This window comes from Equus asinus, chromosome X (genome assembly GCF_041296235.1).
Source record: "Equus asinus isolate D_3611 breed Donkey chromosome X, EquAss-T2T_v2, whole genome shotgun sequence".
In the NCBI taxonomy this organism is placed as follows: domain Eukaryota; kingdom Metazoa; phylum Chordata; class Mammalia; order Perissodactyla; family Equidae; genus Equus; species Equus asinus.
Window position 1 is genome coordinate 55,302,732 of NC_091820.1, and position 16,565 is coordinate 55,319,296.

Genomic DNA, 16,565 nt, shown 5'->3' on the forward strand with positions numbered 1-16,565 from the left:
CTTGACTAGAAGTGAAGCTGTCATATTATTTTAAATTATAAATTTCAACTGGTAGCTTAGAGAAATCTCTAACTCCAGAGACTTCCCTGAACTCGCACAGCCTCAAGTTCTTTAGACATATGATATTTGAAAGGTTATATATATAAATGTAATACGAAGATCAACCTAATCATCTTAGTTGTTCTCTTTGTTCATTTTTCAACCCTGCCTGCTCAACTAACTGGAAACCTTTGTTCCTCTGCAAGGCACCCCTCAAATTATTATTCTATGTTGAACAGAGGCATTAAGGAATGTGTTGTAGAATGGCATGACTGCTTCTGTTGTCCCCAACCTCCCATGTTTAGAATAAGCTCTATGCATCCTAGTTCTCCCAGTAAAATATTATGACTCCATTATCCATGAACCTAAACCTTTAAAAAACATCATTTATATTTATATTCTGAACCATCTTTTGAGATTCTCTTAAATTTACTGCCCACTATGAAAAGTATTCCTTCTGTTTTTGTTAGTGTTTCCTAAACTCAAATCCTTGGAATTTCAAACAGAACTCCATTCTTCCAGTATTTTTGACAGTCATGTTTGAGTTCACTTCCCTTATGTTGTTCATGTTATGGTATGACTATGATAATATCCCATTTGAGTCATCATCTTTTAGTACTAAAGAGACCTCACTCATCTTTTTAATCTATTGTTATCATATAGCAACCTTCCCTTCTGTACCCATGCTAACCCCTTCAATCACTTCTCTATTTCTGTCCTATCTTAAGGTATAGCCCCCATAGCTATATATAATATTCCATATTGTATCTAAAATATTTATATCATAGTGTGACAGAGAAGAATAATATCCTTTTTTTTGCCTTTCTTGAAAATTCTTAGTATTTTTTAAAAACTTTTTGAAGTTTTAAAGACATCACATAGACTTGATGTCTTCTAGAAATATTCCCATGTTTCATTTTGGCTTATACAATTAATGCAGAGCATATGATATGGTAAGTTATTTATATCATTACTCACCAAATTCCTCCCGTTATCTACCTAAAAACTCACCTAATTGGTATAATTTATTTTATAAGCTCAATTTTTGATCATTTGTTATAAAGTCAACAAATTAGAATAAAATGGTTTTAATAAACACCAAAATTTTAAATGAGGAGGATATAGATGATAGTTACATCTTGTATCTCTCTCAGCATTTATTATATTTATTTTGCTTTTGATGCATAGTATGGAGAAAGTCCTAATTTATACAGGTAAGTAACTCCAAATGCCAAAAAATTTTAATAGCTCATCTTGCAATCATAGATTATTATTTAATTAACTGATCCTGAAGCCTAAAAGAAGAGTAGTAGGAAACTTTTATTTTGAAGTTGAATCATTAACTATCTAAGTGTTCATATTCCTTAACATAAATATAAGAAAAACATCTAAAGTTTATGAATAAGTATATAAATAATAATACAGTGTATTAACATCTTCACTTGTTATTTTACAACTGATTTTTATAACATGACAAAGGCATATGTTGAACAGATGTGCACAGGCTCAATTTGATGCCAGGCAAGTTTAGGCAATATGCCATAGTACTATACTTGCTTTAAAATTTTGTATGAGCAGAAATGCATAGCCCTGCATAAGAGGAAAGCTGTGACCTTCCTCCTAATCATAGACCTATCCAGAAGAATTTAAATAAATGCATAGAAATGGCAGGGAAAGGTTTATTCAGAGGTTTGAACAGACACTAGTTGACTTGCTAAAACAAGTTAATGAGTAGGTGGTCTTCATCATTATATAGTTGGTACAGAACATAATCAGGTGTTTGTGTTGATAGTTTATAACTTTTATTATAGCTTTTAAAATAGCTAAAAATATTTTTTAGATGGTTTTTAAAGTAAGTGTTGGCAGAACCCCTGAGGCACCTCTGTATCCTAGAGTTCTAGAGAATACAGTTTTCAAACCATTCAAAATCTAAATATTTATTATTATACTTTGGCTAACTTATTTTTCTTATTTTTTTCTCCTCAAAAAATTCAAATGCCTTTTTTTTTTAGTCAGGGATTATTTTCCTTTACAAAAACTATTAGCCTTTTCTCCAATAGCTTATGACAATGATTTCTTTTGATTCTGTTTCATGTTTTTAGATGGGTTTTGTAAACTTGCTCGGTATGGAGGTTAAACTTGCTAATTTGTGCTAATGAATGTTGGGGATGGGTGGGCAGGTATTTTGTTGACAGTTCCTCGGCCCTTTGGTATGATGGCCATAAATCATGGCAAGTTGTACCTTTATAAATAATAATTTTGATTACTCACTTATCTTTCTTTAAAAATCTTGGGCAAATGAGATCCCAATTAATGTAATTATATATAGTTTGTCATTTTGGGGTTAGGAGTTATCATCAGTAAATTTAGTACATCTAACCTGTGTTTCATAAGCCAATCTGAGAATAAAAGACTATTCTGGTATCTTCTAGGTTAGTACTGACTCGTTGAATTTGTTTAATCTCTCTGATAGACCTTTTTCATCTCTGACTGTGTCATTTTCACTATGATCTTCAAGTGGTCTTGTCACTTTCTTGTATGTCATGTGATGTGACCAGAGCCATGAACTGAGCTAGACTACATTTATTTTACTTGTGATGCTATATGAGTTTTATGGAGAGCAAGAAGTTTTGTGAAATTGCCCCCAAATTAAGCATAAGCCATTTCCATACAACATAGTTTTATGACATTGAAGATAAGTTAGCATTTCAAAAGAAATTTTGCTAAAAATGCATGTGAATGTTGAATGTGCAGCATACGAAAACAAGCTTATACATTTTTTTTTTTTAGAGAATGAATATTATTACATGGGCCTCCAGTACATAAGCATTCTTGCACATTGATTCCTCTCATGTAATTTTTGACACTGCTGTTGTTTGGTGACAAAGTCTAAATTCCTATTCTTGTCGAATCTATATAATGACTGTATTTAGTTGAATTTCCGAGATTTATCTTTTAATTTAAATCTTTTGTATAATTTTGAATGTGTAAGTTTTTCCAAGTGGTATTTGCTTTTGATTGTAGCAGTGTAATACAAAAGTCAAAGTTAATGCGCTGGGATTTTAGAAATGTGGACAAGTACAGGCTCCCTCAAATATAGTTGAGACTTTCATTAAGCATTTGAAATCAAGCTGGTGTGCCAAAGTGAGAATCTTTATAGCTACAGATAAATCAAAGGAAGTATGGTTTTGCTCTTGGTCCCTAATATTATGGATTGAGGAAAAAATAACTGGAGGCAGGAGGTAAGCCAGATTCCTAAACAGTGATAAAAAGGGATCTGAAACTCATACCACTAAAGATTTAAGAGTCTGAATGCCAGGAAGTACTTGTTAATGTCTCCTTCATGACCTGTTTTGACAGTTGTGGCTTTTGAGTGGCCCTTCATTTTCCTTTCTTGAAGAGCTTGCAAAGTAAACCTTTGAAAACTTCTTGTGGTAAACCATGATTACACCCTATGGTTTTGACAATTGAAGGGTTCATTGGGATTTTTATGCTGGCTGTTAAGTACAATAATTATTAGTTCAAACAAAGTATAAGAGGTCTGGCTATCTATCTCCTTTTACTTTTGAGTTGCAGTGAAGGCAACCTCCTGTTTGAGCTTCAATCTTGCTATTCTAAGTTTTCTTAGTGATGAAATTGAGCAAACCAGTGAGCAGCTCACAAACTTTTAGAATGGTGCAGTGAAAAATGCTTCCTACAATTTTATGGCCCAGACTTCTACCTCAGGGGTCAGCAAAAATTTTCTGTAAAGGACCAGATAGTTAATATTTTAGGCTTTGTGAGCCATAAAGTCTCTGTCGCAACTACTCAACTCTCTTCTAGTGCATAAGTAGCCATAGATGGTATGTAAATAAATGAGCATAGCCGTGTTCCAGTAAAACTGTATTTACAAAAACAGGCGGCATTTCCCCAAAGAGTATATACAAATGGCCAAAAAGCACATGAAAAGATATTCAACGTGGTTAAGCATAAGGAAATCAAAATCAGAATCACTTTGTACCCCACTAGGATGGCTATAATTCAAGAAAAATGGAAAATAGTAAATGTTGGTAAGTATTTAGAGAAATTGGAGCCCTTGTATATTGCTGATTGGAATGTAAAATGGTGCAGCCACTATGGAAAACAGTTTAGTTGTTCCTCAAAAAGTTAAACATAGGATTATCACATGACCCAGCAATTCGAGTCCTAGGTATATACCCAGAAGAACTGAAAACTGATATTTAAATACTTATACACAAATGTTCATAGAATTACTATACACAATAGCCAAAATGTGGAAACAACTCATATGTCCATCAATGGATGAATGGATAATTAAATAGTGGTATATCCTTACAAAGGAATATTATTTGGCCGTAGAAAGAAATGAACCTTGAAAACATTATGGCAAGTGAAAGAAGCCAGACACAAAAGGTTATATATTATATGATTCCATTTATATACAATATCCAGAAGAGAAAACTTCATAAAGGCAGAAAGAAAATTAGTGGTTGCTAGGACCTGTGGGGTGGCAGGAATGGGGAATAACTGCTTAATGGGTATGGGGTATCCTTTGGGGTGATAAAAATGTTTTGGAACTAGATAGAAATTGTGGTTGCATAACATTGTGAATATACTAAACGTTACTGAATTGTACACTTTAAAATAGCTAATTTTATGTTATATGAATTTCACTTCAATAAAAAATAAAAAACAAGTAGCAACCCTGATTGGCCATAGTTTGCTGACCCCTGCTCCACCTAATACATGAATACCTTCCATTTTCTATCTCAGTGAATTCTCCTCTTCTCTGATGTCATTTTGGTGTGAAGTAATAGAAAAGACTTTTATGGCCATAGTGCAACTTGACTACCAAGAACTGACAAAGCACGTAACACTAAGATTTTCTCTGAGGACTTTGTCAGCCATTTTAGTATTCGTGATTTAAAGACAGAAACAAAACTTGTGGCTACTGGCCTTAGTCAAAAATGTTTATTAAGATACCTATATATGTATATGTATACGTGTGAGTGTGTGTATAAATGTATTGCTCAAAAATTCTGTACCTGACCCTTAGCCCCTATAACATTTATAATGGAAGACATGAACATTAATAGAGCATATACAGTTGAAATCCTGTATATGTATATAAATGCCATATGTATATAATATAAATAATATCTCTAAGAGTTCTTACACCTTTATCCTATAGAGCAAGGAGTTGGCAAACTATGGCTCCGAGGCCATCTTCAACCCACTGCCTATTTTTGTCAAGAAATGTTTTTTAATAGCAGCGTTATTGAGATACTATTTATATACTATAGAGTTCACCCATTTAAATTGTACAATTTGATGATTTTTAGTATATTCACAGTGTTGTGCAACCATTACCACAGTCAATTTTAGAACATTTTCATCACCCCAACAAAAAACCTCATACTCACTAGCAGTCACTCCCCATTTCCCACTAAAGCCCCCAGCCCCTGAAACCACTATTCTATTTTCTACTTCTATGGGTTTGTCAATGATAGACATTTCATATAAATGAAATGATACAATATGTGGTCCTTTGTGACTGACTTCTTTCTCTTAGAATGGTATTTACAAGGTTCACCCACGTTGTAGCATATGTTAGTACTTAATTTTTTTCTGTGGCTGAAGAATAGTTCATTGTATGAAAGTACCATATTTTATTTGTCCATTCATCAATTCATGAACATTTGAGTTATTTCCATCTTTGACCTGTTATTAATAATACTTCTATGAGAATTCATGTCCAAGTTCTTATGTAGACTTATGTATTTCTCTTGTGTATATAACTAGGAGCAGAATTATTGGATCATATGTTAACCCTGTGTTTAACCTTTTGGGGAACTGCCAGATTGTTTTCCAAGTAGCTGTACCATTTTTCAATACCACCAGCAGTTTATGAGGGTTCTAATTTCTCCACACCCTCACCAACACTGGTTATTATTATCTGTCTGTAAGTAAAGTTTTATTGAAACACCACCACACTCATTCCTTTACATAATATCTATGACTACTTTCATAGTACAGTGACAGAGTTGAATAGTTGTGAAAGATACTGTATGACTTGCAAGGTCCAAAATATTTACTATCTGGCCCTTTACAGAAAAAAATTTGCCAGCTGCTGCTATAGAGGTATTCTTATGAAGTTATTCATGTTTTGAATATCTTAGTGAAGTTTGATAATTAGAGGAATTCTCTAGTACATTCCTTTGTATGACTCTCTTAAGTGGTGTACAGAAACCTATAGTGGCTTAAAACAAAGTATACCTCTATAACCAGTATCCAGTATACCCAATTATATCTGTTAGGCAGAAATCTGATGATTAATAAAGAGAAGACAATTCATTGTCGTACTTTATTATCCAAAGCTTTGTGATAAATGGTAAAAAATACCAGAAAAGGTAAGTATAGTATCAAAATATTAAATAATAGTAAACATGATGTCCCAGAACATATAAAATATATACCGTGGAGTATCATAGACCGGGGAGGGAAAGGTTAGGTTGTTAAGGCAGGAATGGTGTGGGGAGGGAATTTTCAGGGAAAAGACATGTTGGACAGACTTTTTGAGGAAAAGGCAGGGACAAATCTTAGAAAAATCTTCCATGCTCACTTTGTTTCCAGAAGCAGCTACAGCCAAGTCACCCCCTGGCTTATTTTCCACTAAGGGAGCTGAATACAGACTGAGGTGGCTAGAGCCATGGGAAGCTGCTATCAAGATCTTTCCTTTTTCGATAAAAGAAAAAGGCCTATAAATGGGAAGTACCACCAAGATGGGGATAGGGATGGGTGGGGGGAAGCGTTGAAAGGTGAATAAGTCACACAGAAAACTTGATTTCTTGGCCCCTGAACAGTTTTTTTTTTTTTTTTTTTTTTACTTTCCATTGCGTGTAGACAAATAACGTTAAATGTGCTAGACAACATTAAATAGCCATCAAGGAGCCTTTTTAACAGAGAGGGAGAGGTTAAAGAGCCTTGCCCAGAAGTTGTTTTGGTCTTCTGTGGCCATGCAAATGTGTAACTTAGCAACTGTGTTCAACTATGAGGCACACCAGTGCTGCTTTGAGTGGTTATGAAGTGGTGCTTGTTTTAAACAGAGCCAGTTTCATTGTAGAGGAGCTTTATTCCTGGAGAATTTGTTAATCAAGGTGTCCCAGTGATAGAGTTCTGTTTAAATATGTTGTAAGAAATCACAGGCCTAGGCTAGGGAGCAAGCCAATAAAGCTTCTCTGTTGTGAATTCACAGGTGAAAAGATCTTTGAAGCCAACCCAGGACTGGGAGACTTAACAAAGCAGCTAAAATATAACCTGTCTGAACTCTCAAACCATGACCGGAGTAAAACAGCATGTACATACGCACTCGAAATGAAAAGAGGTTTGAGTGACCGATAATGGATATTTTCTCCTTCCCTCATTTGTACTGCAGAATTACTTCTTGTGTAGAATGAATTGAGGCCACATCAACAAATTATTTTCTATGGATCATTCACCAAGTCTCAGAAATCGTCATATTCTTCAGAATCTAAGTCTTTCTTTGATAGGTATAAATAAATAAGTATATAAATAAATAAGTATAAATAAATGTATCTGTAGATCAATAAAGAATTATAGAATAAGGAATTAACATCAGTATATGTCAGAAATGAGTTCAGTTAAAATTAAACATAGTGGGGCTTGGGGCAAGTACACTACTGTCATTGGAGTTAAAAGTTTAAGCAAAGCAGTGAAATACTTCTCATTGTATGAAATAGAGATGGTTCCTGGAGGAGTGAAAATTTTAGAACAATCTGAATGACAGAAGAGATGTTTGGTGAGCCACAGTGAGGGATGCAATCTGATCTTGTTTCTTAGCAGAACCAGAGGTAGCAGCAGAATGACCAAACAAAAGGATTTATGAAATTAACAGAGATATTGGGTGAAGAAATCATCTCAGATTCCTTGGGGCAAATTTTTCAAATGAATGCTCTGGACCAGCTATCTCTATTTTCTCTCTACCCTCCTTCCTTAATACCTTACAGTATAGCATCCATCCACTGTCACCATTCTATTAAAACAAGTGTCAACGTAATTTCAGGCTAAATTTTCAAACCTGTTGTCCTTTACTCAGTCCTCATTCTTCATGATCTCTTTGCCATATGTGGTGTACCTTCTCAAAACTAATCATTGGTCTGGGGCTGGCCCCGTGGCCGAGCGGTTGGGTTCGCGCGCTCCACTGCAGGCGGCCCAGTGTTTCGTTGGTTCGAATCCTGGGCGTGGACATGACACTGCTCGTCAGGCCACGCTGAGGCAGCGTCCCACATGCCACAACTAGAAGGACCCACAACAAAGAATATACAACTATGTACCGGGGGGCTTTGGGGAGAAAAAGGAAAAAATAAAATCTTTAAAAAAAAAAATAAAAAATAATAAAATAAAAAAACTAATCATTGGTCTTAATGATACTGTGCCTTTCTAGCTTCCCTTTTGCTTTTTAAAAAATGTTCCTTCTGTATCCCTCCTTGTCTTTTTTCCCTCCTTTTCCATATTCATTCTCTTGTAAGACTACTTTTTTTATTGAAGTAACATTGATTTATAACATTATGTACATTTCAAGTGTACATCATTATATTTTGACTTTTTATAGACTACATTGTGTTCACCACCAAAAGTCTAGTTTCCATCCATCACTGTACAAATGTGCCCCTTTCTCCTTTTTGTCCCCCCACCCCCATTCCCCTCTGGTAACCACCAATCTGTTCTCTGTATCTATGTGTTTGTTTATCTTCCACATATGAGTGGAATCATACGGTATTTTTCTTTCTTCGTCTGACTTATTTCGCTTAGCATAATACCCTCAAGGTCCATCCACATTGTCACAAATGGCAAGATTTCATCTTTTATTAATCTGAGTAGTACTCCATTGTGTGTGTATATATATACATACCATATCTTCTTTATCCATTCATCTATTGATAGGCATTTAGGTTGTTTCCAATAAGACTACCTGCTTTTCGAGTTGCAGTTATAGAGTCTCTTGTTATAGCTTCAGAAAGTAAGTGATCTATTCATATAGTTTAGCATACCAAGTGGTGATGGCAAAGCTTTCCTAAATAAAGGGGGGGAAATTGAGGTAGAGAGGTACTTTGTAATTTGTTAAGTGTTAAAACAATGTACTAATGTTGGATCTAACTTGAACATAAGCTTTCTAATTGCCAGGCCTGTTTTAGAGCCCTTTACAAGATGTTTTTCCAGGTTTATTCTATCTGCACATGTTGAGCATCTTAAGAACTTTTTGCTTATCAGTGTGGTGGCTGCTTAACTAAATTATCCAATCCTTAACAAACTCTAATAGCTCTGATTTGTGAGTATTCACACAAGTTTGGTGAATAAAAAAAACATATGAAGGAAACCTAGTAAATCAATAGGACCTGTGCCACGAGAAGGCATTTTAAGTCTTCTTTTGCCAAGATCTCCGTGTGTGTGTGTGTGTGCGTGTGTGTGAGAGAGGAAGACAGACAGACAGACAGACAGAGATTCAGATCCTACTTTTGCCCATTAAGTTGCTTAGCTACATGGTTTATTTAATCTTAGTTCAGTTGATGACACATTAATCAAGAAGGAATATCCAGTGCATGACCAGCTCAATGACTGAAATATCCTGATGTCAGGAGTCCCTTAATATATGTAGCATACATTACATATTTAGTAAGACAATTTGGGATGAAAGGATAGCAGAACCGAGGATGAATTACCTGGCAACCAACTTTTGTTGTCATTCTCAACTTTGTGTGATATTACAGAATAATATGTTTAACATGAACCAGTGTCTCCCTGTCTTCTTGGGGTAAATGGAGCAAAGCTTCTAGATGGTCTACTCCACACTATAATATTTAAATATACCACTGGTGCCAGCTGTAGTCCAGGGTGCTTCATAGAATTTCTTAGATGAATTTTAAATTTTGGCAGCCTGTAATTTTCTTGTTACTTATTTTTGGTTTGCTTAGCAAATACTCTAAATTCGTGTAATCTTTTCACACATACACTCCTCAAACAGACAATTGAAGTAGTATGATAAGTAAAATACAGTGCTTTTCTTTTTATTTGAATAAAGTGTTGCCCTTTGAAGGGCACATATGCTTGTACTTAATTTATGACAGAGAAGATATGCCTCCTTTAAGCGTTTGTACTTTTTATTATGGAAAATTCAAACATATACACAGACTAGTATAATGGACTTCCCATGTATGTATACATCACACAGCTTCAACAACTATCAACCCATGTTCAGTTTTCTAAAATAAAATTTGAATTTACAAAATTGGAAAATTAATTATGGATTCTTTATTTATATCTAAGAACTTGATAGAATTTAGAGATAATTTGGGAAGTTCTGGGGATAAGAACAATAACAAAAATAAATATTTATATATTGGTGTCAAGCTCTTTTTAAGTGCTTTACTTGCATTAAATGCTTAATTCTCACAAAACCCCATTTCATGGGAACTATATTATTACAATTTTACAGGTAAAAATCATCTGAGGAATAGAAAGGTAAAGTAATGTGTCTAAGGTACCCAGCTTGTAAGTGAAAGAATTGGGATTTGATCCCAGGAAACCTGGCTCCAAAAATCTATGGGTTTTTTTTTTCAAGTAAAATATTTTTTAAAATGAGACAATTGTATAAATTTAAGTACTAGCTAGACGTTTGATTAGCAATTGTTAATTTTTTAAAAATTATTTTATTGAGGTTATATTGGCTTATAACATTGTATCAATTTCAGGTGTAAATTATTATATTTCAGTTTCTGTATAGTCTGCATCATGTTCACCGATAGTCTATTTTTTAACTGTTACCGTACCTATGTGCCCCTTTATCCCTTTCGCCCTCCCCCCGCCCCCTTTCCCTCTGATAACCACCAATCTGTTCTCCTTATCTGTGTGTTTGTTTCTCTTCCACATATGAGTGAAATCATACGGTGTTTGTCTTTCTCCGTCTGACTTATTTCACTTAGCATAATATCCTCAAGGTCCATCCATGTTGTCACAAATAGCAAGATTTCATCTTTTTATGGCTGAGTAGTATTCCATTACACACACACACACACATATATATAACGTCTTCTTTATGCATTAATCCGTTGATGGGCATTTGGGTTGCTTACACGTCTTAGCTACTGTAAATAATGCTGCAAAGAACATAGGGATGCATATCTCTTTTTGAATTATTGATTTCATGCTCTTTTAGTAGATACCCAGTAGTGGGATGGCTGGGTCATATGGTATTTCTATTCTTAATATTTTGGGAAATCTCCACACTGTTTTCCATAGTTGGCTGCACCAATTTGCATTCCCACCAGCAGTGTATGAGGGTTCCAATTTCTCCATATCCTTTCTGCCACTTGTTGTTTCCTGTCTTGTTAATTATAGCCATTCTGACAGGTGTGAGGCAATATCTCATTGTAGTTTTTATTTGCATTTCCCTAATAATTAGTGAGGTTGAACATCTTTTCGTGTGCCTGTTGGCCATCTGTATATCTTCTTTAGAAAAATTTCTGTTCATATCCTTTGCTCATTTTTTGATTGGATTGTTCATTATTTTGTTGTTGAGTTGTATGAGTTCTTTATATACAAAAATCTATGTTCTTAACCACCACAAGAGGGTTAAGATGGAGAAAACAATTGTGATATCCAATTGAAGGCCAGTCAGAAATGAAATCCTTATTGCATGAAATTATAATGTATGCCAATGGGCAAATTCTAATTTTATAAAAATTTGATTAACTTAACTTTTCAGGGCTACATCTGGTTCACAAAGTAAAGGCATACCTGTAGAGTGAAAGGAGTCCCAAAATTAGATAGCAGAAACCCTCTGGTAACAGTTTTATTTTTTAGTCTACATTCTGTTATACTATATCATCTTTATCAATTAAGATCACTTTGGCTAACAGAAAACCCAACTCCAAGTGGCTTTAGCAAAACAAAATATCTTTACATATATCTCGGTAAGGGACTCACTATTTGCACCTATCCTTCCTGTATTTTCTCACTCAACAATTTTTACTGAATGCTTCTCACTCAGAAATGCTTCAGTTGAAATCTGAAAGATGAATAGGTGTTAACTAGGCAAAGAAGGGAGTGACTAGGAGAGATTCTGGACAGAAGAAATACCCTGAGCCAAGACTCAATAGCATATAAAAGCATGATATATCCAAGCGACCGTAAGAATACTGGTGTGGCAAATGCAGAGAACAAAGGGACGAGTGGTTTAAGAAAAAAACTAGGTTTGAGATGTAGGCAGAGGACAGACTCTGCAGGGCATTGTAAGCCATAGTGAGGGTTTTAGCCTTTAACCTAATAGTGATGGGAAGCTATTGAAGGACTTTAAGTAGGGGATACTGCGATCAGCTTCACATTAAAAAATTTTTAACTTTTTATTTGGAAATAATTTAGACTCACAAGAAGTTTCAAAAATAGTACAGGGAGTTCCAGGGATACATATTCTCCCAGGGATAACATCTTACATAACCATAGTACAATTATCAAAACCAGGAAACTAACATAGATACAATACTAATAACTAAACTACAGACCTTTTTTGTATTCCACCAGTTAGCTATAAGTGTTTAAAAGATCTCTCTGCCGTGTAGAGAATGCTTTGCAGGACTGGGGTGGATGTGGGGAGACCAGTGAGGAGGCTATTGCAATCAATGAGGTGAGGTGATGGAGGCTCAGACTAGAGCATTGGCAGTGAAGATGCTGAAAATTAGATTCAGTAGATATTTAGGAGACAAAATAAACAAGACTAGATGGTTCATTTAATGGGATGTTGACAGAAGAAAAGTTAAGGATGACTTCTAGGTTTTTGGCTTGGAGAACTGGATAGAAGGTTGTGCTGTCCTCTGAGATAAGGACTAGATTTGTGGGAGGAGGATCAGAAGCTCACCTTTGCATAGACGGGTAGAACTGTTGAGTAGACTGTTAAATGTGAAATTCTGAAGCTCATAAAAGGGGCTACTTAGTATTCTGTAGTATGGATGTACCATGACATATTTAATAACCCCTTCCTGTTAGACATCAGAATTGTTTCCAATTTTTTCCTCTTACAAACAGTGGTGCATTAAACCAAACTGTAGCTAAATCTTTGTTTAACATCCTTAATGATTTCCTCAGGATAAATTCCCAGAAGTGCAATTTCTGGGCCAAAGAACATATGTATTTTATTTTTAATACTATTCTCTAAATCGTTCAAAACAAACCTGATACCTCATTAGCAGTTTTTAAGCTAGAGTACTTGGTGTGGAAGGTCTTGAGACTTTCTAGTAGACTGGAATGTTGTTGTTAAGCACCGAGAGACATCATAACCAATCAAAGTTTGTGGTGCTGCGGAATCAGTGGGTTTGCAGGCATGGAACGAAGTTCAGTATTCTAAGAGAGGCTAGAGGCTGGTCAATAATGGAAAGGAACTGAGATAATTATGCAAAGGAAAAGCAGTATCTGAAGTTCTATCAGCCACCGATATAGTATGTTATGACAGTAATGATCTTAATCCATTCCCTACTACATATTTTTTATTTAAAAAGTTAGAGAATTTCTCTACTTTTTAGGAAAGTAAATTATGTTTCCACAGAATTCATTCTATGTCACATTTTTGCTGTTCCTTGAAGCAAAGCATATTTGAGAAGTTACCCTTAAAGAGATTCATAAAGTCTCATATTTTTCCATGACCTCTGCACATTTACCAATGCCAGAGCCATGTTGCACCTGAGAGTGTTGTGGAGACTCTTTTTAATGCTTAAAAGGTCATGCCCAGTTCCAAATTAGATCCAGGGAGTGCCTTATTCAGCCACATTTATGAAATGTCCCTTGTTAGCTAGAGCAGAGCCTAACATCTAAGTGCAATGATGACTATTTCCTGTGTGCAGTACATTCTTTGAAACTGCAGATAACTGCAGTGCAATGGAAAGGGCATTAAAACAATGCTTTAAAAATTTAGGTAAAAGTATAGGAAAATATATTTATGCCCTATAAACCAATGATCAACCATAACATAAAAACTTTGTAGATTTGACACATTAAAATTTTAAGTTTCTGTTCATCAAAAGACACCATTAATATGTGAAAATACAACCTACAAACTGGGAGAAGATATTTGTAACACGTGTAACAGACAAAGGATTGTTACCTAGGATATATAAAGAATTTCTCAAATCAGTTAAAAAAAATGACACCCATTAGAAAAATGATTTGAATAGGCAGTTCACAGAATGATCAATAAACGTGAAAAGACTCATTCCCACTAGTAACAAGAAAATGCAGGTTAACACTACCAAGTTAATATTTCATGCCTATCAAATTTGCAAAAGTTACCACGTCTGAAAGTTCCAACGTTGGGCCAGAATGTAGAACATTGAGCCATTTTCTACACTGCTTGTGCGAGTGTAAATAGGTACAACCACTTTGGAGAATGATATGGTGATATTTATTAAAGTTGAAGATGTGTATCACCTCTGACCCAGCACTTCTCCTTCTAGGTGAATTCCTAGAGGTATTCTCTCATGATAAATCAGGAGACATGTACCTGAATATAGTTTTAAAGGCACATCATTTAGAATAGCAAGAAATTGGAAACAACTTAAATCTCCATGAGCAGGGGAATGGATAAATAAATTATGGTATATTTATACAGTGGAATACAATACACTAGGGGAAAATGAACAAACTAAAGCTACGTGAATCAGTATAGAGGCATATCACGAACAGTGCTGAACAAAAAAAGCAAGTTGCAGAATAGCAATATAATGAAACAGTTTATATAAACTTTAAAAATGTTCCAAACAATTGTATATATTTCTTAGAAATATATATTTTACTTAGAAGTGTAAATAGAGAGGCATGGAAATGATAAACAGGAAATTCATGATGGTATTTAATTCACTTTGGGCAAAGAAGGGCAAGGTGATCAGGGATGAGGTACACAGTATGAATTCAACTGTATTGGCAATGTTTTATTTCTTAAGTTGAGTAATAAGGATATTGGTATTCATTGTATTATTCTTTGTGCCTTTTTGTAGATTTTAAACATTAAAAAATGTTTTTTAAAGAGTGTTAGATTGCATTTAGAGTCAGGAGGAAACCCTAGCTTGCCATTAACCAACTGTATGACCTTAGGCAAGTCACTTCCCAGAGAGAATTGGAACAACTTTTATGACTGCAAAACTTGGGCCTACTTAAACTCATTGTCAGACTATAACAAGCGCTTGCCAATGACTGACTGGCAATCTCTGTGCTGTTTTTCTCAGTTTCACCTAAATTCATTAAAATAAAAAGAAAATTATGCATAAAGGCCACAAAATATTAAAATAAAACCTTTGCAATGTCAGAAACCTTGCCTTTGGTCTAACACGTACCTGACCACATTGTGTTTAAACTGTTTTCAGTTCTTTATTCTGTCTGTGGCTACCATGATATCTTGTAGAGAGGTGCTAGGCCTGCAGACTGAAGGTTCTACATGGTTGAGAACCAGCCACCTGTATTTAAAGGCCTGAAGCCAAGAGAAGATTCAGTAGTTGCTGTTTTTTCTTTTAGTATGTTAAGATTTTTGTGAGTGACTTTAATAATTGTGTATAGCTGATACGGATACTAAGATTTCTGAGATACATCCATACCAACCCTTCTGTGAACATTGTATTAAAATGCATTTTGTCTTTTTAGCATTTAAAAAAGATAATTCAAAGGATGATTTTTTTCAAAACTTATTTTAGAAAAATGGTTCACATTACCATGCAATATATCTAACATCACTGTATTCTATTGCTCTTAATCATCACTATCCTAACTTATATGTGAGAAAGGATGTGCCTTTATGTTCTCATATTTCTTTGATATAAAGTAGATAAGATTTCCAATTATTTCTTTTGAGATATACAACTCAAAGGATCATAGAAATCAGAGTTGGAAACATAAAGTTATTTAGTCTGCTAAGAAGGCTGAAGTTGTGATTTAATCATCATCTCCACATCTATGAAGTATTATTACAAAAGGTTGCCAACCACCAGTTCTCCTTCTCTTGCAAGAACAAAGCTAAAAGAAACAGGCTTAAACTATATTGGGAGTGGTAGGTTACATGTAAGGAAGAAATTCTCAATAATGAGGTTTGTTAAATACTTGATCAGTCAACCAAAGAAGACAGATGAATCTCACTCCTGAGAAAAACCTTATGAAATAGGATAGGCAGTCATCTAACATGATTGGCTAGTGGGAATGATCTTCATGTAACTAATCTCTTAGGACTCTTTAAAAACTTTGGATTCTGTGAAAATAATTTAATTTTGTTACCAAAATAAATAATGTAATTTTTAATACTAGGTAGAATTGTTCTATAAGTTTACAGTGTCTACCAAATTGGCATAGCAATCTAGAATACCTGGAGCCTCATTATAATGTTGTCATAGAATTTTTGTTATTGATGTTGTTGTTATTGTTTAAGCTGGAACATTAATCTAATAGATGAGGAAACTGAGGATCAGAGGTAAAGTAAC

General features: G+C 34.7%; 1 protein-coding gene across 5 annotated transcripts in view; it reads left to right on the plus strand.

The window, feature by feature from the left end:
• Nucleotides 1-16,565, plus strand: part of EDA (ectodysplasin A) — a 366,072-nt gene that overhangs the window by 157,111 nt on the left and 192,396 nt on the right. Inside the window, exon 2 of one of the 5 annotated variants that reach the window (XM_044763719.2) lies at nt 7,295-8,410. The exons of the other annotated variants lie outside the window; for them this stretch is intronic. Coding sequence (XP_044619654.1) covers nt 7,295-7,336 — 42 coding nt within the window. The 3' untranslated portion in view covers nt 7,337-8,410. Of the gene's footprint in view, nt 1-7,294; nt 8,411-16,565 lie in introns of those variants that run through there. 5 annotated transcript variants of the gene reach the window in all.